This window comes from Hippocampus comes, unplaced genomic scaffold (genome assembly GCF_001891065.2).
Source record: "Hippocampus comes isolate QL1 unplaced genomic scaffold, H_comes_QL1_v1.1 scaffold45, whole genome shotgun sequence".
NCBI classification, from domain to species: Eukaryota; Metazoa; Chordata; class Actinopteri; order Syngnathiformes; family Syngnathidae; genus Hippocampus; species Hippocampus comes.
Genome location: NW_017805783.1, coordinates 4,504,859 through 4,531,050, shown reverse-complemented (window position 1 = coordinate 4,531,050; position 26,192 = coordinate 4,504,859). Strand labels below are relative to the sequence as shown.

The 26,192-nt window shown below is 43.6% G+C and overlaps 1 protein-coding gene across 4 annotated transcripts; it reads right to left on the bottom strand.

Moving 5' to 3' along the window:
• Nucleotides 1–334: 334 nt before the first annotated feature.
• On the bottom strand, nt 335–26,192 carry igsf9b (immunoglobulin superfamily, member 9b). Of its 4 annotated transcripts, none has more exons than XM_019885311.1 (22): nt 25,755–26,192; nt 19,464–19,559; nt 17,331–17,537; nt 9,162–9,308; nt 8,324–8,475; nt 8,021–8,138; nt 7,597–7,738; nt 7,231–7,376; nt 7,000–7,142; nt 6,751–6,891; nt 6,543–6,659; nt 6,304–6,454; nt 6,054–6,165; nt 5,797–5,972; nt 5,477–5,715; nt 5,223–5,307; nt 4,969–5,139; nt 4,846–4,882; nt 1,366–4,644; nt 1,041–1,213; nt 662–873; nt 335–475 (listed from the first exon to the last, which is right to left on the bottom strand). In XM_019885311.1, the coding sequence occupies exons 2-21, from the start codon at nt 19,522–19,524 to the stop codon at nt 674–676; spliced, it is 5,997 nt and encodes a 1,998-aa protein (XP_019740870.1). In that variant the 5' UTR covers nt 19,525–19,559; nt 25,755–26,192; the 3' UTR covers nt 335–475; nt 662–673. The 4 variants fall into 4 exon arrangements, with proteins under 4 accessions (XP_019740870.1, XP_019740871.1, XP_019740872.1 ...); XM_019885312.1 differs by having other exon boundaries at nt 1,041–1,210; XM_019885313.1 differs by lacking the exon at nt 662–873.

Sequence of the window (26,192 nt, the reverse complement as noted above, 5' to 3'; positions counted from 1 at the left end):
AAAAGCTCCACATGCCCGCAAGCCTCGTAAGGATAAAGCGGTTCAGATAATGGATGGAGGACAGCCACCTACTGCCAAGTCATTAAAACACAGTATGTACAAATACGGCTTTACAATGATACTTAACCATATTTATAACATCATACCTCCCTATGGATGAAATAGCAAGGGTTTTGGTAAAAATATAAACTAGCGTGAGGGTGAGCGGCCAACTGTCATTTTTTGCAATGGTCAAGTCCTAGTCGGGTTTGAAAGCATCGCGTAGGGTGTGGCAGCCCTAAGGCAGTTTGGTTCCAGTTTTGTTTCAAATATGTGTTTGTGGCTGATTGTCAAAAAAAAAAAAAAATCAACACCGTTGCAGAAGCTTTTATAAAATTCAATAATCCCTTCTAAGCAGAAACAAAAAGAGTCTTTCCACGTGAAGTGAGCATGCATCACCCCGTTGTTTGCTATTCGCTGTCTTTCTCAGACGCACCTGTGGGAACAAAGAGCATTACAGCATTGAACCATAGCTCTGAAGAGAATGACTTTTTTTACTGAAGGAATTTGCATGCAAGCACAAGTTGACGAAACATAAAAAGGTGTGAGTGACAGGCAAGAGGCAGGCAGGCGAGCAATGAAGGGAAATCAAGGAAGAGAGGGCAGCCAGAGAGTAACGGACCAAATTCTGCTTCTACAGCAGTGCTGAGTTGATGTCAGAGTCCGAATCGTGTCCAGGGGTGAGGAACGGCTCGTGGGGAGAGATGGACTCCTGACCCCGCCTGTACTCTTGGTACTCCTGCCGGAGAGCGTTGAAACGCGCCTCGCTAAGGGATTGGCGGTACTGGCTGCAAGGTGTGTTGGAAACAGGTGGGCAGGCTGGGGGAGGTGAGCCTGAGGGAGGGCACGGGGAACAGGAAACGCATGGATGGATGTCATGGGAAAAGCTCACGATAATCACAACACTTATGGGGCAAGCACATGCGGCACCATCACATTCAATGTCAATCTCAAAGGGCACATACATGCAAGACACGGAAACATCGAGAAAGTGACATCACCTTTGTTTCTTTGGTCCTGGAGGCCAGCAGGTTGATCGCAAACAAGCCTCCCTCTGCTTCTCTGGAAATCTGCTTGTGACGGATCAAACCTCAAGGCCTCCAGGACTTCAGAGTCCACGCATGCGTCAGCAGAATCCCACTCATAACTTTCATCTACTGACGTGTTCCTTCTACTGGGATACACAAAAGCAAAAAAGTCAGAATGATGCAATGCCATATACAGGAAGTGAGACAAAAACAGTGTTATTTTGGCAACAACAACAAATCCCTCCACCGTGAGAAAAGTCCTGTTTGTTGTCTAATTCCCGGTGAGGTAATGTTTCACCTTTTCGATCTCCTCTCAGGCGGATCCAGCTCAGCTCTGTGCCGCTCACTCTCCTCTGTGGTTTCGGGGGAGCTGAGCAGTGTGGGAGTGATGGAAATTGACTGGCGGAAGGGACCGGCACTGCCCCTCCCGCTGCTCTGACTGGCATAGCTGGCCCTGCCTCCTTCTCTGACCTCTCGAGGCTCTGTCTCTCCAAACCTCCTCATCATTCTGTCTGCCTGTCTGTAACTGTCAACCTCCCTCTGAGGGAAAGGCATGCAGATGGGTGAGGGCCAACTGATGCCTCTGGGCAGGTAGGACCTCGGGGGACCCGTTCTGGGATACATCAGCCGCATGTTCTCTGATCTGGGTCCGGGCCAGGGGTGATGATTGGGAACTGGGATGCTGGTGGACATGGGGACGTATTTGTACTGAGCAGATCTCAGCATATCTTGGTAAGAGGGGGACCACCTTGAGGAATCAGAGAAAACTGCCGCTTGCCTTTGTGAATCGCAGTGTTCCGACACTGGGGAGACTGGCCTTTCTCTGGGTGGGTACATGGTAGGGGTGAAGTAGGAGGGACTAGATCTTTGCGCGCATCGGGGCCTATCCAAACTCCCCACGGTGGGACGCCTGAGGGGGATGTACTCTCTCCAGGAAGGACCTGGCCGGAGAAAGGAAGATGGAGTGCGACCTAAGCTGTAAGATTTCACCCTGACATCTGGGTTTGGGAGCTCATCCCAGTAACATTTCTCAGAGATGTATGTCCTCGGGCTCTCAATGTGCTCCCATCTCGGGGAGCCAAAACTGATAGATTTCTTAAGGAAAGGTCGGGGGGGTCCCATACCTGAGAGTGTTCTACAAGGGCCGACACTTAAGGATTTCTTCAGAAATGGCACAGGGGCTTGGCTTATTCGCAATGCAATGTTATTGGTCCGACTGCCCTGAGAACCTTGTTTTTGGGATTGCTCAGATAAAGACTCACTACTATCCATGAAGCTCGGAGAATGTTTTGACACAATGTCCACCATGCCTTTTGCGGCACTGAGCAAAGTGTGAGCTGGTCTGGAACCCGGTCTTGACTCACCGCTTTTAGTTTCAGCTCGAGTCTGTGTTTTTTCATTATATAGTTGTTTGCTGGTTTTTTCTGGAGCAGGTGAGAGTGGTCTTATGTCGTCTGGAAACCTTACTCGAGGCAGAGATTCCCGTGCTTCAACCTGAGGCCTAAAGCCATGTTTTTCTCGAGAATGTGATGGTTCAAAGCAACCCTTCATTTTGCTTGATTCAGTTTCTGCAATTTCCTGGACATGAACCTCCCAGTTTTTAGGGACTACATCAGGCTTAGCCACGATGGACTGTACAGATTTTTGGTCCAAAAAGTGTCCAGCGGCAGCTGTAACTTCAGCTTGTTCCGCAGGATCATCTACGCTCATCTCAATAAAACCTGGAAGGCTTAGGTATTCCAGAATTGCACTCGTCTGCAGTGACGACATTTTAGGAGGGGATGCAGCTGGCTTGGTCTTGAATGACCCTGACATTCTGGGGATAGAAAATTGGGATGGATCACTTTCAGCTTCTTCAACAAGATTCAGTGTCGACATAGGGCTGGGACTAAGACATTTTTCGCTCCTCCTCGAGTGTGCTCGGACACCTTCTCTTTCTGATCCAAAGCTGTGATGGTCTTCAGAGCCTTGATGTTTACTCTCTGTGCCATTTGATTTAACTTGATGCTCACAGAGTGAGGTTGGGACACCTGGGGGACCGGGATCCCTTGTGGCTGCATATAATGTCGAAGCGGTAAAACCTGGACTTGCAGACCGCTTACTGAAAACTAAAGGACTTCGAGAGCCCCAATTTCGAGTGCCATACGCATATGAATTCCTGGACCGTGACGGAGCACCTCCAACACTAATATTTTCCCTTAGGCCCTCCGTCATAGACCTACTACACAGATCTGAATCTCTGTGAGGACTCAGTGACTTGGCTCTCGGGGACATCGCCAAACATCGAACTGTGGAGTTTTCAAATGTCACATCCGTGGAAGGCATGGGAAGGGAGGTGTTCTGAGTCACTGGAGAATGTGATAAATCAACAGCAAGAGAGTCCGTAGTTTCCGCGCACGAATGAGGATGCTGTAACTTTTGTAATCCTGTTGATGTGGTCTCCCAGTGGCTCTTTCCTGGAACAAGGTGAGTTATGGCTGTAACAGGGCTAATGTCCCACTCAATGTGAGATGGAGGAACTTGGTCCGTAGGACTACTCGTGCTCCCAAAGTAACACGCCCTTCGATAGTCTGCTACCCGACTCGTGTGGCCTGAGGGCTTGTGTTTTTGACGGAGTGTAACATCTTGGAGTTTCCATACAGGTTCTTCATCGGACTGGGATACGCTACATTTAGGGCTCTCTTTTCCATCGTCTTGGTTTCTGTGATTGGTCGTATAGCGTTCCAGCTCACGCTCCATTTCCTCCCTCTCCTTGGCCAGTTGTAAGCACTTTTTGATGCTATCACTCTCCAGTTCGCTGTCAAGTTGTGTGAGAAGTGTGCTGTCATCAGTAAGGTGACTGGCCATAGGCTGATAGTCTGAGGACGGTGGTCTGTCTGCCTCTCTATCCAAAATATAGGTTCTCCTTGACAAAATGGGGAAAAGGTCTTCAGTGCGGGCTGGCATGCGGTGCCTTTTCATAGAATCACTGGGTTTTTTCTCACTGTTGTCTGAATAGAAGCTTGCTCTTTCCAGGAGGTTCTCTGAGCCATGTTCATCATCAGAGTAAAAGCAGCCATGACGGGAGAAGTTCCGAGCGATGGCCCGTACTCTTCCAGGGGAGGACGTAGGCCTGCTAAGCTCCAGCACATCCACAGTAAGTGGCGAATTCTTCTTCTCGTCCTTGTCGGAACTCAGGATACTTGATTTTGGGGAGTCCCTAAAGGATGTCCGGTTGCTTCCTGAGCCACTTGCACCGCCGTTACTTTGCAATATGTCCTTGAGATTTTTCTTATTGGAGGGACTGGAACTCTCTATTAGAGGTTGGATTATGAAACGTCCATCTGGGCCTCTGTGAATAGACTCTAAAGATGTTGGGGAGGGAGCCTGGGACCCCAGGTGGCTCTCAAAGAGTGTGTAATGCGGTGGTGGAGATGAGTTGGCCAAAAGTTGCTTGCGCTGGTCTTGGTACTCTCCTCGACTGCCTTTATCGAAAGAGGAGCGGCCGTATTGTGAGGAGGACGTGGGGAAGAAGGGAATGGATGGACACAGCTTCAGTTTCAACACACTGTCTGGGCTGCGGGGAGGAGAGCAAGCTCTGAGGGGGGAAAAAAAGGACATGAGCAAAGAATAGAAAGTGATGATGACAATTACAGAAATGTAATAGGTACAAACAGTGCAGGAGACAAGAGTAAAACTTGAACTGCAGGATTTGGAACATTATAATTTATTTGCAGTTGTCTTTTTCAGCTCCATATTTAATATTCTATCGATACATTAAATCAATTGGGACACTTACTCTGAAGATGGACTCTTCTGGAAAGCGGATGGGACATCTAAGAGAAGAACAACATGATACAAAATGTGTTCCACTAAAGACAATGAATCATGATTTTAATTCTATTCATCAATCATGTCTTACCTTGTTGCCTCTTCCTGCGCCGACGCTCTCTCCAGTTTCTCATATAGCAAGCTGTTACTAATGAGAGCACAATGGCCATAAAAAGGAAGCACACCCCTCCGAGCACACCTGCCAGGAGTGGCGCGGGGACAAGCTCCAAGAAACTAGGGCTCAGGGGGTAAATCTCCATCCCTGTAGTCCAATCAGACAGACTGCAATTAGTCAAGTCATCATTCATACTTTTCAACATGTAAACTTCAACTTTTGTAATTTACCTGCAGTAGATATACTGACAAAATCACTTGGTTCACTGCGCACTTGATTGCTGCGGGATATTAGCCTCAGATCATAACTGGAATCCTGAGCAACAGGAAGATTTGATTAACTCATCAACACCATTTACTATTTAAAAGAAAATCGAATCAAATTTTAAAATAACTGTAATATTGAGACATGAGAACCAGAAGCATCTGTGCACAAAACATTGTATGATCACAAGAGCCAGCAAATAGGAAGAAATCTGCCTTACGCGAAGCAGTCCCTGTACAAGGACTTCACTCTCATTGGCACTGATGTCGTTGCTAAGGATGACCCACTGGCCCTGATTCCGACGAGCCTGAAGCACATAACTTGACAGCGGAGAGGATGGAATGTCAGGGGGTGACCACTGGAGAAGAACACCTTGTCTGGTCCGGTTAGCAGACAAGATTACGGGCGGTTCGAGTGTTAGCAGAGTGGTGATGACAGTTGGGGCTTCTGTTGGTACGGCTTGAAGGAGAAAAACAGTTTTAGTTGCATGCCAGTACGAAAGTAGCTAGAAATGCCAAAACTCCAAAACTAATCACAAACCTTGGGTTCTTACAGTCACAATTTCACTGAAAGGTCCAGAGCCCAGTTTATTCTGAGGTAGGACACTGAACTGATAACTAGTCGCAGCCAGAAGACTAGTGACCAACAAGTACTTTTTGGATGTGGGCACAGGTAAAGATGCCCATTCATGTTTACCTCTGGATGCTTGTTTGACCCTGACAAAAAAAAAGAGAGTAATCTTAGCTTTTGTGTTTGCATCTGAAAAGATGACACCATCCATGTTATATGCTATTTACCACACAGTGAACTTCTGGGTGTATCCCCCATCAAACCCAGGCACCCAGGACACATTCGCTTGATTTATCTCAGTGTTTACAGACACTGAAGACACAGCATGAGGACTGGTACCTGAGCAAAAGACAGAAGCAGTTTTATAAGTGCAACATATGTGAAAAGACGGGCAAATATATGCAGATTAACTTCCCATTGCATCTGTGTCAAATATCTATATATTTTTTTCTTTTTTTCTGACATGGAGCCACTTACCCAGCACCATTACCACAGTGCCTGCGCTGACAGTTGCTACACGATTAGAGGCCAAGCATTCCCAGCCCCCGTGGTGGTCTTTACTGAGAGGTTGCAGCAGGAGGGAACCATTAGCCAACACAAAGTACTGAGAACGAGGACTAGGACCAATCTGCTAGGGAAGACAGAAACAATAAAAAACAAAGCATGACAAACATACTTATATAAATCCTTTATGTTCATGAGCAAAACATCTTCACCTTGCTCCATGTTATGTTTGGCGCGGGATCTCCATCGGCTTCACAAGGGATGATCAACTCTCTGCCCACCTCCTGAAGATACTCAGGCCGAGGAGGGACTTGGAATGTGGGTGGATCCTGGAACAAAGAGATAGCCTTTGTCACATTGGGCTAGGTGCGAGAAAAAAAGACCTCTGCAACAAAACACAGTGGGAGCAGCCTTGCATACCTGCACAATGACGTTGGTGGGCTCAGACTGACCCATGGTGCCGTAGCTGTTATACGCAGTGCAGCTGTACATGCCCACGGCATTGTCGTTTGCCGTTGCTATGAAAACTGAGCCCTCAGAGTTCACCATCCAGCCCGGGAACTACATTAGATAGGTTAAAGATGTAAAATAAGATATGTCTGCTTCTGATTTGAACAGTAAGAGTGCGTGTTCCAAAGAGAAACAGGAATGTAACATTTCACAACTTACATTGTCAAGATTTAAATTGTTCCCATCTTTGGTCCAGTTCACATATAAGACAGGAGGATCCGCCTGGACAGGACACACAATGACCCCCTCCATGCCGGAGGGCAAGTAGGTTTCCCTGGGCATTCGCACAACTCGAGCAGGGTCTACAGTGGAGGGGGGGAATTTGCAACAAAAAGAATCATACGCAGTACTCCATGAGGGTTTGCTTTTCAAGCAGATTAAATTTCTTACGTTTCACTTTGAGATGTGCTGAGGCTGAGGGCGGAGTCAATATCCCATTTGTAGGGATACAGGTATAGTTTCCAGCATCTTCTGGAATTAAATTAGGGATTAAAAGGGTTCCGTCCACCAAAACCTTCACTCTGGATTTTAAAGATCTAAAACAAAACAAAAAATATTTATTAATACATTTTTGTTATCAGAAATAACACAATTTCTATGAAATCTGTAGTCGTGTTATCAATTCTTTTTATCATCTGGTACGACAGTGATCTTATGTATGTATATCTTGTCTGTGAAATCCGATGAGGGTATTGTGTTGGTGAACTTCATTTTGTATTTGGCAAGACAAAGTATGTTGTCATAAATGAGACTCACTCAATATGGTAAACATTCTGTCCTTGTTTCATCCACTCGTACGTGAGGTTGGAAGGGTAAGCGTCAGCCTGGCACTGCAAAACGGCATCCTGGGACATATTGAGAGTGGTGTCCTCTGGCGAGATGATGATGATTGGGGGACCTTCATTGGCAAAGTCAAAGAAAGTTTGACCCAACATACACAGTAAATGTTGAGAGTGCTGTGCACAGATTGAGATGTTGATCATTTATGCAGTAACAAGAGGTGGACAGAAGGTGGCACTATGGTTTGATTGATTTGATTTTTCTGTTCGCGTTCCGGTGTTGTACTTTCAAATGCTATAATCCTTGTTTTGCCAGCACACTTTAGCACGTGTTCTAACGATTATCGTTGCAGTGGTTAAGAGATGAGAACAACTGTGTTACTTTTCATTCCAACACTGACCTTTGACCTGAAGCTGCGTCTCATGTGTCAGGTTGCCCTCTGAATTGGAAACATGACATTTATATACTCCAGAAATGCTTCTTGTGGCTGAGGTCAAAGACAAGGTACCATTGTGTACCTGAAATTTGGCCAATGGCAATAAAAAAATGTTCACGGATAGAAGGGAGGGAGGGAGAAAAGTTGGGAGACAAAACGGTCATTGAGTGGTAGATAAGGCAATTTGATGCAGTGGAATTGAAAGATTACAACTTTGATATAAGTTTTCGTTGAAAGATATGAATGCAAATGAGTCATCTTCCTCACTTTGATTTTTTCATGTTTCTCAATCGGGCTCTCATCTTTGTGCCACACAACAGTTGGGCGAGGGTTGCCATGAGCTCCGCAGCTGAGCGTCAGCGAGTCTCCGAGCAAAACCTCCACAAAAGTTGGAGGCATCTTGATAAACACCGGTGGAGCTGAAACAAACAGAGTGCAGTTAAAACACCAATCTGTTTTTGTTTTCAGACAGGGTTATGATTCTGTAAAGAAGTGCAGCTTTGGTTGGAAGCTGCTTTGGTAGGAAAAACATACCAAATGGTCTCTATTACCTATTGAGTCATTTGGATAAATGCAACAGAATCCAAACACAAGATTCATTCCGTTTTGGGATTACCTCACCAATTATTTTGTGGAATGTATTCCCGTGAAATACAATATGTGCAACGATGCACTACCATCGAATGAATGAATCGTGTCCTGTGGTTATTTGCAACCCGATGCACCGCATGTAGGCCTTTCATTGAGTGAAGGACAATAAAATGAAATGTACTTTTCGCACTCAACTTCTCTTCCTATGTGGCACGATTGTGGCACTGATAGCGTAGTTGATATATGTGACAAGTACTTTCATCTGTCACATTTCAGCAATTAAGGAAAATCTTAAGGACACAAAATGCAGCAAATTGTCATTTCTTAAACGCAGCGGGGAAGACACATTTAAAGACCAGTCATCATGTACAAAGAATGTCAGGCAGCATCAGAGTGATTTCGGTTTGCCTGTGCCTTTTAGCCACATGCTGCCTCTGATGGCAACAATCGAAGTGCCAGTAATGAGCCTGCAAATGAGCATCTCTTGTTTGTCCGCAAGCCTGCAGTGCTGCACCTGTGATGGAGAGGAAGGTCCACGTGCCGTTTTGGAAGTCGTCCGTTTTGCTGTCCAGGAGCAGGATGCGACACTCGAACCAGCCCTCATCCTCAAGGGTCAGCCGTTCCACCAGCAGGGAGGCGCCACGGGTCAGGGAGACCCGCCCTGTGGGAGGAGGGGTGAGGGACGGAGAGATGAGGGGGTCAGTGCACTCAGGCAGCCAGACCACCGCAGTCAGCACAAGCAGGAGAGGAGCGAGTTTACGGTGTCGATGACACAGAGATCGTGACACAAAGGTCTCAGCCAGTCATAAACTCGATGTTCACCAAAAAAAAAAGAAAGCCGTGCCAGTGATATTTGTAGGAAATAATTATTTTCGACATCAGGAGAGGTAGTAAATAGGGTTGAACATTTTGAGGATGAGGAGCTGCACAAATTAAAGTGCATTAATAAATTATGCAATGACTGTAATAATTGAAATGATAAAATGACAATATCTTTGAGTGGTTCAAAATCACAGATGCACCCATGCTTGCCTACACATTCTCACACACATTTCATCTATGGCTGTCGTAACTCCCAGAATCCACTCCCCCCCCCACCCCCCTCCTCTGTACGTTTTCCCTCCCTTTTAGACTTTGAAACTTGATCTGTTGGTTGCCTGGTGACTGCAGCCTGAAGTTACCCCCTCCTCACTTTCTTTCCTTTTATTTCGTCTCTCAATGAACTCTTTTTTACCCCCCTTCAATCTCAGCCCATTTAACGACAGCAGTGTGTGCAAGGAGGAGGAAACACACACATCGTTCATACCAGGCTGTGGCTAAAGCAGTTTGAAAGTAAACAAGAGTCAATATTGGGACGTTCCCAGCATCACGTCATTCTTGTTTGGTTGTCTAATTTAGGCTAATAGCAAATTCGGTTTACTGTATTCCTTTTTTATTCTTTTTTGCAAGATACTCAAACTCCATTTTCAATTCTTTTATTCAATCGACACCTCACCACACAGCGCCTCACATTAAATCTCGAAGCAGGGATAACACAGGCAGACAGTGAATACAAGAAGAAATAATGACAGAATGCTCGACAACCTTGAAGCAAGTATCGCACCGGGGAAAATAATATCTTGACTATTGACTTTCCTTTCCAAAGCCTGGTCTCGAAAAGAGCCTGGAAGCTATGAAATTCATTTAACTTTCGACATGGCATCCAGACAGGGTGAAACACATGCTGTGAGTAGAAGAGAGACAACAATGGCTTATAATTAACCCCGCATTCCTGACTGGGGCTGTTGCTGTGCTTAATGGTTACGTTTAATGATTGACTCAACTCTGTCAAGCCCCGGCAATGATAGGCAATACTCTCATCTGAGATGCTCCATCAAATAAATGCCTTAAATCGCAGGTCATGGAGGGAAGGAGGTGAGGGGATAACCTCAGGCATTTTCCTCCTTAAACTGTTCATTTCCCTTGCAACCCCTTTGACTTGGATATGCAATTTGTACTCTTAGAGGAAACATTTTCACAGGAAAAAAAAAATCACAAAAACAAAAGACAAACCATCCTCCTGTGGCTAACAGCTCTTGAATGTGCGTTAAAAAAAAAAAAGAGTGCCGATCTCATGGCTTTTGCGTCACGTGGTCAAGTGTTGATTTTCAAAATTTGATGCTCGCACAGGTTCACCACTGGGACTGCAGCTCCTCTTTTGGACGTTTAACCCTTCCCCGCTGCCTCACTCTCGTCCATCACTACAAAGGGACGACAGCCCCCCACTCTGCATTCTCGCCTGTTACCATAGTGACGAAACCAAGGAAAACCCGGACAGTAGGTTTAGATTTGAATTCAGTTGCTGAAGAAACATAGCGTGCGGATAGAGGGGTGTTGATTGCGCAGGGGGGCAAATTAGGAAAATGACACAAAGAGAAACTACGTTTAGGTTGAAAATCTAAAAGTGCTGCATCGGGCAGCACTTCAAGGCATGTAAGAAGAAAGAGAAAAAGGAAAGGAATCTGTTTTCTATTCAGCCTTGAGAGAAATAAAACACTGACGCTGAATGATAAATGTTGTTTTTCAAGGCTTAGTCTCCGAACTTGAACTCAAACTGGCATTTGGCAGGTGCTGTGCTTTGAGGCCGCATTACTTATGGGCTGATGCCCGCACATAAGGAAATACTTAAACACAAGCACTAAAAATCATCAATCATACAACAACCAAGGAAGTGAATGAGAGGTTATGGAGAGGTTACTCAAATTGTGAGCATCCATAATCCACTGGCAACCAATAAGAAGCGAACCCCTTTGACCTCTACGCTCCGTAACTCGCCCACAGACACATTCATCACTCCCTTTGCTTCAAGGAACAAACATCATTTGACCATTTGGCGGACAACAGAGAGAATGGCCGACACAATAGCTGCGTCTACCCCGAGGGCTCCCGCATTCTCGTGCTCCTCTGCTTCCGGATCGTTTTCCTCCAGTAGCTATCACATGACAGGTCGACTCTTCCTTAAAACAAACCCTTGTTCCAACAGGTCAGTGCATCCAAGTGGAGGATGTGGAAGTACCTGTTCACTGGTGCTGTATGAACATCTACTACGTAACTCGACTCAAACTCTCACAGCGTAGTCTGCAGGTGGGAGAAGACGTTGCATAACTGAGCGATGAATTCCTCAGTGCATCCTATTGTACAGTATTTGTGAATTCACCAAACGTGTGCACTACATTCACTTGTCACTGTTGGGTGAAGCAAAAGCACAATGCTTCGAGTGGTCCACCTGCCCCCCCCAAAAAAGTAAACTGGTCTCAGCCATTACCACACAAACTCGTTGACGTCCATGTGAATCCATGAGATAATTACATGAGATACACTATGGTAACAGAGGAAGAACGATTATTCAGTTTGAAATAGCATCAGCGCTGCTTTTCTTTGTCCATCCGTATGTGTGGAAGAGAGCGGGGGCAGAGGTGCATTGTGGGATATGTTTTGAGTTGAATACAATCATAAGTCTGGGACCTGGCCCCATGCTTCTGACACCGCCCGCCGCCGCCCCCTCGCGTTCCCCCAAATTTCCCTCTTCAATCCTCCTGTCCCCCTAATCAGTTTAAGCCTCTTATGAATAGCTCTTTGTCGTGATATAGATTACAGTTAACTCTGCCGCTCTCACTCTGTCCAGCGCTGTTAACCCCTGCGCCATTAAGCACACTCGACTCACGTGCCAAGCTTCACCACAAGCACTGACACTCTGACATCATCACAGAATATTTATGATCCTTACATTAGAACTTCCATGACTTTGATCTATGCTCATCATCCGGAATGTGATCAGCGAGCAACAAAAAGCCTGGAGTAACTTGGCAAGTGCTCCGAGCCAAAGAACACAACATACTTGCCAAACATCATATTGGAATAGTTGTAGCAGGAAAAACAGGTTGTTGCTGGATAATGAGGCTCAATTTCACATGTTTACTGGTGTGGTTCTGATTTCACTTCTTTCAGATCCTCAATTCTTCAATTGTGATTTTCACCTAAAGCAACAGACTATTTAGTACTACTGCACATTCAGCGAAACTCACCTGTCCTAAAGGACTTGGATTATTAGTATCCAACAGCTATGCATTTATGAAGCTAAACTCTGTAGCTAAAAGGGGAAAAAAAAATATTATCACGGGTAAAATAAAATGGGTGGTGTTCAATTACACGTTGATCCCGTGTCCCCTCCAAATAACCGCCACTTGACTTTCTTTTAACTCATACGTATACAGTTCATAAATAATGTACACTGCCTTTCATAGTAAAATCCAGAATTGGTAACTTGTATTGTTTTTATTCATCTTTCACTCACTGTTTAGTTCAATCTGGGGAAAAATGTCAGTTTTAGATTACGGGTCTATTATGGATAGATCAGCCTTCTCCCTCCAGAGCAGCTTCTTATAAAACTGGACATAATCTACGATAGTCGCAGTTTGGTATTCGCAGATTCACCTAGTAGCTGATTTTTTGGGGATCCTATCCTCCGTTATTTGCTGAAAAACACATATTTGCTGTTTTGGAGCTCAGGCCAAAGCAAAATAGAAGTATTTGGTGCCATCTTCTGGCATCTCAGTATCAGAGAACTATGTTGAAATAATTTCAAGAGCTTCATTTTGACAAAAGTAATGCTTTGCTACTATGCTGTGGTATTTTGCTAGCTAAGAATTATGTTCAAGTGTGTTGAGAACTTTCATTTAGAAAAAAGTACCGGTTGTGCTTTTTGTCACCTTGTGGCAATTATCCACATTTATAAACCTTTTGAGAGTGAAGGGGATTATTATTCGTGGATTTTCACACTGTATAACTAACTCTCATTATTCCAACAGCAAGGTAAAGGACTGTACCTTACTATGAATAGCAAAAATTGACAAATAAATATCCCCCCCGCCCACAACCCTCTCAAAAGAGGTTGATAATTCCCTATAAATGTCACAATTTGGCGACAAAGCACTTCAAAAGAGAGGATTATAAAAGTGCACACACAGGTATTCACTTTGGATTGATTTTATTTACTGTGGTCTGAAACATCACAGACAAAGAATAACGAGCAAAAAGAAGCAAAAACCTACTTTCAGATACTTTTGACTTTTCAAAAGGTGCATTCAAAGACTGGCAACAATACAGGACGAACACAGCAACCGATAAATTCAGCCGAACAACAACAAGGCCAGGTTTCCATGAGATAGTATCAAATATTGTTATTGCTTTTGCCTGAGCACACAAACAGCGAATAGGCAAGCCCTTCAGCGTGACATGCAGATGCTTGCTCGAGATTTTGCTTACCGGTACTCTTTTTGTTTTCCCCTATTGGGTTTCTTGTTTTGATCTCTGAGATGAACATAAATCATTTAGGTCACTGACGCTGTACTGATATATAATAACGGTGCAAATGCAAGTGTGAATGATCTCCATGGCCTTTGGTTTTGTCTGCCTTTCACCCAAAGTCATCTTGGACAGGCTTCAGGGTGCAACAACCCTCAAGGAAAAAGTGGGATAGAAAATGGATGGGTGCATCGTAAGCTGCTGCCATATTTCAAAATATTTCTGACATCTTCGGTACTCTCAGGGTGCCCAACCAACAACACATGCCTGTGAGCAGCTCAAACCAATGAGCAACACGATGTCTCGCTCAATTTTCCATGGATTACAAACACAATCCCTTTCAGAACATCTGGAATCTAAAATTCACCAGGTTGAAGTGGACGCAGAAGTGAACGCAATGTGTCCATATGACACTGCATTACCATGGCAAAACAGCAGACAAAAGGATGGCAACGCACGGCCAACTGAATCAATCTTAAAGAACAACAATGTGGACACATTTCAAATGAACAAGATGAAAACTTTCAGCAAGCAAGCTAAATAAATGATGATCCTGGCTCCACTTGAAGCTGCTGCGCTAAAGCTGTGATTCCCAACCAGGGTGCCGTGGCACATTAGTGTGCCGTGAGAGACCATCGAGAGTGCCGTAGAAAATAATTCAGTTCCACTTAACTTGCCCAGAAATTATTATTCACAAGTATATCGTTGTTGCATCTATGCCAGCGATATAGTGACAGGCAGATTAATTAAAAATGCTTTTCCATTAGATGGCAGAAGGTACAATAAACCTGAGTATCCACTAGTCACAGAAAAAAATACTCACTAAGCTTCCAATGAGTACTGTACTGTGTAGGCCTGTCTGTTTTTCGTTTAACTAAAAAGGCCCAAATTTTACACTGAGGACCATTTGGGACACAATTGAGACCAGATCATCATTATTTCAGTATTTTTAACTTTGTGGGACATCTTTGCATGGTGGTGTGTCGTGAGATTTTAAAATGGGTGCCTTGGTTCAATAGGGTTTGGAAAACACTGTGCAAGAGTACTGTTTGCTCTTAGCTGTGCGAAGTGCTGCGCCCTTTCCCAGCTTTAATTGTTTGACCCACATCTAGTTCCTGATAGCTTAAGTGTGGATTTAAAACTTGTATTGTCACTCTTAGTGGACAGTTCACGATTAATACAGTGAAGATTTGGTTCATTATCTTATTAAAATGATGTCCGAAACCTTTGCATGGATTTGATCATTTGATTTCTCTTTTTTGGGAGTATTGGAATTTCATTGCTTTTTGATGTCCACACTGAAAATACTGATGGTGTGCAAGTGTGAGTGTGTGTGTGTGTGTGTGTGTGTGTGTGTGTGTGTGTGTGTGTGTGTGTGTGTGTACGTGTGTATGTGTGAGTCTGCATGCAAAAATGCCAGAACCCCTCCCATGCTTGAAGGACCCACAGCGAGTATAATGAAGGCCTACAGAGACTTGGGGGTTTGCCCATTGTTGCCCTGGCCTCAGGTCGAACTCTCTTGCTCACCGTCTCTGATGATTTTCCTCAACACACGGGAGCCATTTAATCTCGCCCTGCAACAGTAAACCTACATGACACCAACAGACCCCCCCACCCCCTGCTTTTTTTTCTCCAAGAAATTCAGCTCAGACAGACTATAATAGCATGTCAGGACAGCGTTGCCCTCACTGTTTCCTCTGTTATGTGTTCACTAATGTTCAGCCCTGCAGGGCATGACTGGGTGTGAAACGTGAGAGGGCTGAGGGATACTAATACCTTTCGGATTCACTTCAAGCAGACAACTAAGACTAATGTCTTAAAAGAGTCAAAGGAAGGATGCCATTCTGAAGTCTCATCAAATACCTGATATTATATATTTTTAAAAACTAATAATAATTGAATGGCCTAAAATCATTGCCTTCGATTTTGCTGGCTTCTTAATGTTACTTTGAGACAGCGCGGCATGAGACTCAAACAAAGCAACAGATACTGTATGTAGCCGTTTTAAACGCTTGCATATCTTTATTCACCTGCATTGAGTTTACCAAAGGTGGCCCACAACATTCTATGCAGTCTAGTCTGGCGCCATAGCACTACTATTAACTGCCCAGATAGCACTTTGTGTGTGACTCCACCTCTGAACTGCAGAGAGATCCTCAGTTTATGATTATATTTCGGGAGTTTATAATTGAAACGATTAGTAAGATGCTGGTTTAAGTTTCTGATCTCAGACGAGCAGGGAAAATGTTCTGGAAACCGTCCTCAAGCCAACAGTCATAAAACCCACGGCACTGTAATTTGAGGGTAAGATACATTAGAGCAGCAACGCTGACACGCTTCACATGCTGCCATCTGCTTCCAGTGGGAGGGCAGGCATAAGGATCTGACGCAGATGGGGGTAAAGCTCAACGCAGATAACAACACAAACGGGATGGCTGTGCCAAAAGACCGGGATATCCCAAACAGCGCCCGAGAATGTTATTTTGTCTGTTTGGGCTGCAACAATATCAGATGAGTGCCCCAAAACAATAGAACGGTGAATGGCCTAACATGCATAACACATGTAGCCCAATTGCTCAGTTGAAGCAGCCGGTTTGAAGCTGACCCTACGAATAATCAATGCGGGAAGAATAAATTCCACCAAGGTGCATGTTACAATACCCCAGGGGCTTTTATTCGTGGCTGAAGTTGTGTTTCCCAGATGTATGCGGTACACATGTAGGTGAGCATCCCAGCACATTTTCATGACATATTTGGGACAGTATGGGATTTTGGGTGTCCTAGTGGTCCTTGAGGTTTTTGCAACGCAAAGGGAGGTAGTGATACCCCTTCTCAGTCTTTTGTTCAGGGGTAGACAATGACGGGATTATAGCGCTCCAGCAAGAAAACTCCCATTATTTGCCATGCTTCATCCTTCCTGCTCCACTCACAATCTCTTACTGGGTCACCCCTCTGCATACTAATAAAAACACTGTCACTGGACCACCGAGCCCCCACCTGCACTTAATCCCACCATGCGCATTGCTTTTTATACCCTCCCCCTTAGTCCTTGCATAGCCCGCCCCACCCCCTAGCTGCCTCCATTTGAACGTAAGCATGCTCCCCCCCTTTTCCCACTGCTTCTGCTATTATGGCAGACAGCAAATCCGAAGACCTGCTGTAGTTCTAAATGTGCTTGCATGTCTGGAAAATAAAACTCAAACGATTGATGTAAATTCTCAAGGCTAATGTCAAATGGTTGAAAGTTACTTGTCAGGGCTAACATTTACTGCAATGAAAGTAAAACATTCTTTGTTTGCTGAATGAGAATATGACTTAACAGTAAATAAATGGCTCTTACCCTTGTACGTGGGATGAACCCGAGGAGCATACACTCCAAATTTGATGAGGACGGGAACGTTGTAACCGAGCCGCACCCACTCCACCACATGTAAAGGGAAGAGGTTTGGACTGGTGGCGTCGTGAGATTTTGGAGTGAGACTGCAGCCCAGCTCAGCAGAGCCCCCCTCTCTGCCACGGACAACTGATGGCAAACCTTGAGACGCACCTGCAAGGACAAGAACATATGACCAAGATAAAGCAAATGGGTTCATTCTGGACTGAGAAGAAAAAAAAAGGCACGCACAATATCTGTGAGCGGCTTTAAAAGCATTGCTGTGTTTGGAATCACTCCCTATCCACGACATAGTTCCATTTAGTGAGTTCAGGTTTTGTGGTGTTGCTCGAGTGTGTAATGAGTAGAGTGCCCTTAAAAGTAATGAAATAGGATGCTCATTCGTAAAAACAATATACCCCAGGATTAATTGTGCCAAACAGAAAAATGGTTTTCCATTCCCAGGTATTGTTTGATTCTCAAAAGAAAATCCTTGAGTCGTTGTTGCAAAATTGTAAAGAAACACATCACAACATAGATGGGCACTAAATGTTTTGTTTGTATCAATTTTCTAAATCACACGCATCTTTTAACTACGGAATGGTATCATAATACATTTATTTGCTCCACAATATTTATAAGGGAAGGCGTACTAGCTGATGTTGATCAATATGGTGTGTATCACAGCAATGGCGTAATTAACAGCACGTGCAAATAGTGTTTGGGAACTATTTTTTTATTTGACTGATGAATGAACTGCCAAGGCCACTCTATAAAAATATCTATTTAATGATTAGGAAGTCGGGAATGAATGAACGATTCCAAAGACCACCTTTGAGCCTTTTAAAGAGAGCAATGGCTGCCAGACCTGAGGGTGAAGTGCTTGCGATTGTGGTAATACAGTCTTAAAACGTACTTCGGAGTGAGAGAAAGAAAGTTAGCCAGAAGGAGAGGTCGAAACCGAAAGGTTGAAGCTACGCTTTGAAGTGGATCTTGGGTGAGCACTTGCCCCCAGAGCACTCCCTGTGAACAGCCGGGGGCATGTAGAGCACGGATGTAAAACCAACCGTGTGCCATTTGGTGACAAGATCTTACGGTGGCAAAGGCTGCAAACACACTGCAATCCCATTAGTGACACCTGGAGTAGCCTCTCCTCTCCATCTCGGAGAACTCCCTCGCTGCCATGTGCTCACGTGGGCGTGTGCGCTACTGGGTGCCAGTGTTTGCTCTACTGCTCATCTGGCCGGGTCATTACTTTAATCCCACAGGGGGGTGGGGTGGGAGGGGGTTGGGGGACTGATACTCTGATCGAGGGCAGCAGGCCTCTCTGTGTTCTCTCCAGCCGACCTCCCGCCACCCACTGGGGTACACACACGGTTAGAGGACCAGCACAATCAATCCCCCCGACCCCCCCTTACACACACCCGCACTAAAAGAAGCGTGCCCGCGGGTTGAGAGCAGCATAAATCCCAGATTGATCTAATTCCACACCCAGAGATGTTATTTAAGTTGCATTTTGGCCCCAATTCTCTGTCATTTAAGTGAATAGCTCTGCTATAACCCGTCCTCTTACCAGAGGGAGCTGTGCCAGTGTGCTCATCATCCCACCGCCTATACTGAGTGCGGATTGTTTAACAGCAACATGTGCCAACTGCGAAACGATGCTTTGACGGGGCAAGCAATTTGACAAAGCGATGAAGCCAAGTGCACCAACAGAGCCAGAGAGGGCTTTGTTTTGTCACTGAACGCACATATAAATGATAAATTCATCATCTTCGATCAGGAAAACTTCCAGTTGAAATGATGCTCTTCTTCTTATTTTCAAGTGTGCTTAAAAAAAGACTTAATGGGTTTCACCGATAATCTAATGTAATACGCTTAGTTCCTGATTTACAATGTAGTCGATTATGGTACGATGTATTACTTGGGTTTCTGTCGTCATTGTAGGCTAGATGGCACTAACAGACATTTTGCAGATGACACTTCCAGCTGTTTGAATGACTGATCTCATGAATCCTTGTCAAATAGAAATGAACATTGCAAAATACGTGCAACTATTTGCGTCTTAGAGTAAAATTCATATAGTTTTATTATACTCACTTAGCAGAAAGATGGCTGCAACGGTGGGGATCACCTGAAGCCACCGTCTCTCCAGTCCCATGGCCGTCCGTCACACTGCTTCACACATCTTCTGACCTAAGAAACAGGACACCCCATTCACAATCATTTTCAAATAATAAAAACAAAGTAATCCTTCAAATGAACATCTCGTCATCAGTTGCAAGGACTGCTGATACAAAAATTGTACGTCTGGGTTGGGGTTGGATGAAGGAAAATGCATTTCCAGTCACTCCTACCAACGTTTCCAGTCAGTCGTACAGATCGCGTTGATTAAAAACAAAAATATTCTTGTCTTTGACTATAAAAAGCGTGCATGCGACCATAGCAACATTGCACAGCTTTTTTTCCATGCCAAAGTGGACGTCACAAACAAGGATTCACGTACTTAACATTCAACGAAAAACAAGAGCAGTTACATCTACTCAAGGGCCTCAACGTCCTCTCTGGCCACTTCAATCAGTTATCATAATACCTTCCAACAGCATGACAGTATTTTAAAATGAGAAACTTTCTTCTTTGAAATTAGTTAAACTTTAACTAATATTGGCATTCAGCACAGCCAATTTTGAACACTTTAACTGTTAAAGTGTTCAAAATTGGCTGTACTGAATGCCAATATTGAATTTCAATAATTCGCCTGAAACTGGACAGCTGACACAGATGCAGTTGACTGAAATGTGAGAATGACTGCCGAGTCCAGGAGTAGAAAAAAAGAAACTCCATGAATTGTGTTGGAGATGATTGTTTTCACTTCTAAAAACTTTTAATACCATCATAAAACTACATAGTGAGCCAGTACAGGTCATGTTTTGGGAACATGCAGGCAGGTAGGCCCTGCAGCCAGTGTTTGCAGGTGCAAAAGTAAGAAGAGACAATTTTGCTATTCCCTCAGGCATCAGGGCAAGAGGCGTTTGAAAGGATACCATTACGAAAGTGCAAACGGTTTCATATTTTTTTTTCTAATTCAAACTGACAAATGCATTTATAGACCTCTCGGTGCCACAAACAGCCCGAAACCCAACGTAAGTACTTCCCAAAGAACGAACATAATCCAAACAGCTAATACACCGGCAACACGTGCTAACAGTGCTCCCATGTTTCACTGGATTTCACTGACACAAATTGCTTTGGATCTAGTCATGACTTAGCCTTCTGGATGGTACATTTGTGGCACCTCCAGCACTGTAATCCTACCCTGCGGCTCTTAGTGTTAATAGTCTAATCGAATTAGAGATGAAATGGTGAGCCCAATCAAGGACGCTGAATTCAGTCACAAAAGACTTGTTTTGGCAGAATTATATGAATGTGATTTAATTGATATATTGCGAGCAACCCCGGGTGGAAATTTCTCACGCCGAATGTCACTTTATCATGGCTATCTACTGTCCACAGCAAGTATTTTCCAAACTTTATTCATGTCACAACACACTATCGAACAAAAATGTCACAAAAATTATGAATACTGACATAATACTGATCTCGTCTTAATTTACTGATAAACTGACAAACTCAATGGGAATCCTTAGACTGCTTAATTGAACACAGGACTGAAGTCATAAATTATTCTGTTGAATAAATGGCAACTGGCTTAGTTTACCTTCTGCCATCTAATGGAAGAGCAATTACCTGTTCTGCCTGTCACTATACATCACTGACATGGATAGATGAACACAGATATCTTTGTGATTAAGAAATAATCATTTTCCCAGGGCACCCCTTGCTGATCTCTCACGGACCACTGGTGTGCCATGGCACCCTGGCTGGAAATCAGTGCACCGGAGGAGTATGAACAATTCAACTCAACTGTATTTATAGAACACTTTAAAACAACCACCGCTGTATACAAAGTGCTGTACATGAACCAACAATCCTGTCCAAAAAAAAAAGTAAAATGTACCACAAATTAATTAATTCATAACAATGACTTCAAATAAAGTAATGCACTCTATGACAATGATTTTTGTACACATAACAGCTGAAGGACTTTGCCTCTCCATATGCATCCCCCCTATAACACGTGAATAAACTCATTAACTGAATAATGCAAACGGTTAAATACAACCTTGCAATGGGTTACTGCTCCCGAGTTATCAAAACTGTCCACGGCCTCTCAACCTGTCTATCTACATTATGCATGCATGTGTGCGTGTGTTTGTGTGCTTGTGTTTGTGTGTGTGTGTTTGTGTGTGTTTGTGTGTGTGTGTGTGTGTGTGTGTGTGTGTGTGTGTGCGTGTGGGCGCGTGTGTGTGCGCGCGCGCGTGCATGTGTAGGGCAGGCCCATGATTGATGTTAGTGACAGTAACAGGCACGATAAGAAGTAGCAATACTCTGTTAATCCTTGTTAATCCTGACAGAGATGCCAGTTTTAATAAAGCAGCCTTAGTGGGGAAATGCAAGTGTCATTTCAGTAAACACTCTCACAATTGCACAAAAGAATGCCACACAGATGCAACCTAAGATAAATATCACAGCAACTTCTCCTCCATTTATAACATAGTCGTTAACGTGGGTGTGTTTGAATAAAAGTAGTGAAAGTATTCTGTTGTGTCATATGTCTTTTTGGGTGTATGGGCGTCTCAATAGCACTCAAAATTATTAGTCCATCTATTTTCACTCATCCTGTTCAGGGTGATGGGGAGCTGGAGTTTATCCAAGCTGACTTTGTGCTAAAGGCGGGCGAGAGACAGAAAGGCGTTCACTTGGCTCATCACTGAGTGGGAATTGAACCAGAGCTGCCAGAGCGGAAGTCAGGCGAGTAAACCACGACAACAGGAGTCACCAACGTGATGCCTGCAGGCGCCTCATGAGAGGCCCGCACACCTGTTCTTAAAATAAATAAATACATAAAAAATTTAATAAAACTCACAGTGATGGGGCATTGTGATTTCCTAGTACAGCTGTAGAAATGATCATTTGAAAATGTAAACACAGATTTCGATAAACAGTGCTTTATATTGACATTTATCCGTTTCCTGTGTTATTAAATCATTAACATGATTGGTGTCATCACATAGATGAATATCATCAATTATTAATAATAACAGAATCAGAAGTGTGTATTAAATCGGTAGCCCTTCACATCAATCCGTACACAAGAAGTAACTCTCTCTTTCAAAAAGGTTGGTGACCCCTGCACTATACCATCAATTACACACACACACACACACACACACACACACACACACACACAAGTATTCAGAGTATTGCAGGTACGTATCAAGATTCTGATTAATTTTATGATTAGGGACATCCAGTGTATATATTTGGAGGCATTAACTGGTCACACTTGCAGCATACTAGCGTGTTGTTGTGATTGCTTCAATGAAACGTTTTGGGGCTGACCTTGTCAATCTAAGTAGGACAATTTAAACTATCAGTCTCTAATTCAGCATTATCACTACAAAGTGGGACAGAGTTAACGACTGTATGATATCCAATGGTCAGATTCAAGGTAAAAATGATGAGGAATCAATCAATGGTCTCGCAACTTGCCACATTCCCTCCTCCTCGGCTGGCTTTCTCCTTAACATTAACAGCACATATCACCCGTCTTCCTAGTCTTTTTGTCTGCGGCACTGATGCAAGATCTGCTTTTTTGTGAACACACCAAAAAAAAAAAAAAACAACTCTGAAGGTCACATGTTAGGTTGATTGTTTTTAGTTATCATACATTTCCATATTATTCATGATAAATTGATTATGCTTGCAATGAAGAACGCTTATGCCTGCAATGAAGAACTCTTATGCCTTTAATAAAGATATAATTATGCTTCTTATAAAGATATGCTCACATTTATAATAAAGAATGCTAAGTGCACTGTGTGACAGTTGAGGGACGCAACCACCGTTCCGAGAAAGTAGTTGGAAAGAGATAAGTATTAAGACTAAACAAGAGCAAAGTCTAACACGGATGTTGCTGTCAACACCAGCTGCAACTTGGTATTTTTGTCATGACACATGTACGTAACTTTCACTCGCATACACACACATAGTCAAACAATTTCAGTGTGTCTTCAACAGCCCTCACCCTTTAGGTTGGACACACCCTGTATTAGATTCCCAATGAGAAATAAATGAGAGGGCGAGCGGGGAGATCCTTGGGTGACGTGCAGAGAACTGAAACCTCACGGTTCTCTTCGTTCCCCCCTTGAGTGATTGGTACCAGAATCAAGTGTCTCCTCTCCTCATTGGGTCTTTATTATGAATGTCTTATTGATAACCCCGACATCACACCTTGACTTTCCCAAACCAAAACGTTAAGAACTGTCACACAAGCAGACTTTTTAACTTCCAGGAATGTATCACCTTGTCAGATTCCATCAACTGTTTCAGAATCAAAAACTCAAAATGACGAGAGCCAAAAATCAACAGTGAAAATTCAAAACTTGAGTCCCCTAAGTCATCAGTTACACTATGTTTATTATTTGACTGTCAACAGCGACTCCAGCTATAACTAGTTGGACCAGCTCATTCAACAATCGATCACTGGGTTCTGCACCCTGGCACAACAACCCACTTTAGTAACTCTATTGACTTTTTTCTTGCACAAAAGGAAATGAACTTGCGGTGAGCACATGAGTGGAGCCCTGGTCTCGTGAGCGGGAAAGCCTGCTGTTTATGGATTAACACAGTGAGGCCAAGGGGTCCATCAATACCAGCTAATGAGAAATGACTGAACGTCCATCCGTTTTCTGCCGCTAAATGATTGAATGTTGAGCAAAATGAATGAAAAACATTCAACGGTTGAAAGTTTTTAATATCAAGTTCAGTGATAGAAATTGAGTTGACTGTACAAGAAAATAAACACACAAATAAAATACTTCAGATTATGCTTTTTTTGGTTGTAAATCACAGAGTAGGGAATGCCGCCACTCGTAACTCCTTGTCCCACCTGCTCCCAAACCCCAGGGATCAGCTCAGTCTCATTAAGCTACTTTACAGACTTGATCGGGAGAACTGAGAATTAAAAACTGGATCTGCACAAAGACATTTCTAAGCTCATGATAAGTGTTGCTTTTAACATCCAGTCTATATTGCTTGTCATTGGGATCACAGGGTGCACCCTAGACTGGTTGCCACTTGCCAGCCTATCCCAAGGTACAAACCAATCATTCATACTCACATTCACACCCCGTAGAGTCCTTAATTAACCTAACATGCATAGAGTATTTACCTGGAGAAGATCTACGCAAGCACAGGAAGAACATGACAACATCACACAGGTTGGCCAAAGAAAATATTCAAACTCCAAACGTCAGAACTGTGAGACAGAAGCGCTAAGCAGTTTGCCGCCTTGCTGGCCATAAAAAGATGACAATATTTTAATATACCAGTACAGTGCCTTTGCCTGCTGTGTCCCTACTCTTTCAGTAGATTGTGTCACAAACAGTGACAAAAACCTAAAGGAAATATATTGGATATTGCAGTGAGACCCCCCCCCTCCGCCCCCCCCCCCACCCCGCAATAAAATCCTGTGGTCCCACACAAAGGATTACAGGCGTTTGGAATGATCTCTCTGTAGCACATTCCCCATTGATTGTGGGGGGGAGGGGGGGGCTTGATTTGTGAGTGTTCTGTGTTTAAAATAAAAAGTCAAGCTGTACTGCAGCAGATAAATGACTAAGGTCTGTGTGAAAATGACAGTAAGCAACAAGCCTTTACATCTGCACCCCTACAATCCATTGTGCAGCTCAGTGCTCCTTGCCACCACCCATTCAGACCTTCTGTAAATCAAAACAGCCGCATCTTTTGTCTGACTCAGTCAACTGGAAAAGATGGCGCAATAAAACACAATTTTCTTTTTACTTGTTTCTCACGGTTTCAATACAAGCAACTACTGTGTGTGTAAATTTCCCCAGTGTGGGACAAATAAGGGATATCTTATCTTACAGAGCTGTCAAAAGAGATAGGCGGTAGTATTACAAAATGAAACTATTGGAGATTACAAGCGGGTCACAATATTAACAATCAATTAACATAAAAAATATACTGTGAAACAATTCCTTCATGTTATATTTTAGGAAGGAAAACAAACGATAAGCATGATTTGAATATTTACAATGACTGTAGAAAACAAACAAACAACAAATATAATTATTGTGGCATACACATGGGTCACAATTGTGCTACAAAGCTACAGTTGAGATTGAGTCCATACAACCATGTGTAATATACAAACTATGTCACATACTCAGGTTATTTTTCTGTTTTTTACGTTTACTATAAAGTGAATGTCTGCAGAGTACGCGACATGCATATTAATGATCTTACCTTGCTTGAGGCACTTTTGGAACTTTAACGTTTCAATCCATGGGTGTTTAGACTCTTCTTTCAGATCCACTTCAAGTTTATTTGATCACTTTGATAAATAATGTCAAGGACCTTGGATGAGTTGAAATAGTAGTTACATTTTCAGCTCCCCCACAAAAATATTAATCCCTCATTTTGATCAGACTTCTTAAGGATAGAAATTCAAGAAACAGACAGTCCAGCCCAGGGCAGTTTAAAGTCCATTTAAACTTATCGCGGGTCTGTTGCAGGAGTCTTCATTCAGTGTGGCTGAAAGTAGCTGAAATAGATAAGTGAGATCCGAAAATAAAATTCCTGAGAGGAAAATTCACCATACAGTGCACCTTCCCTTCAGACGGCCGCTCGCTTCACCAGGGAAAAAACGCACCAGCAGTTTTAGCCAAAACCCAATGTTGATAC

Excerpts from the sequence above, each read along its gene's own strand:
- igsf9b (XM_019885311.1), bottom strand. The coding sequence starts at position 19,524 with ATGGGACTGGAGAGACGGTGGCTTCAGGTGATCCCCACCGTTGCAGCC. Across the intron at positions 6,455-6,542 it reads CAAACATAACATGGAGCAAG|ATTGGTCCTAGTCCTCGTTC; the intron begins GTGAAGATGTTT and ends CTTCCCTAGCAG. Across the intron at positions 4,883-4,968 it reads GCGCAGGAAGAGGCAACAAG|ATGTCCCATCCGCTTTCCAG; the intron begins GTAAGACATGAT and ends TTCTTCTCTTAG.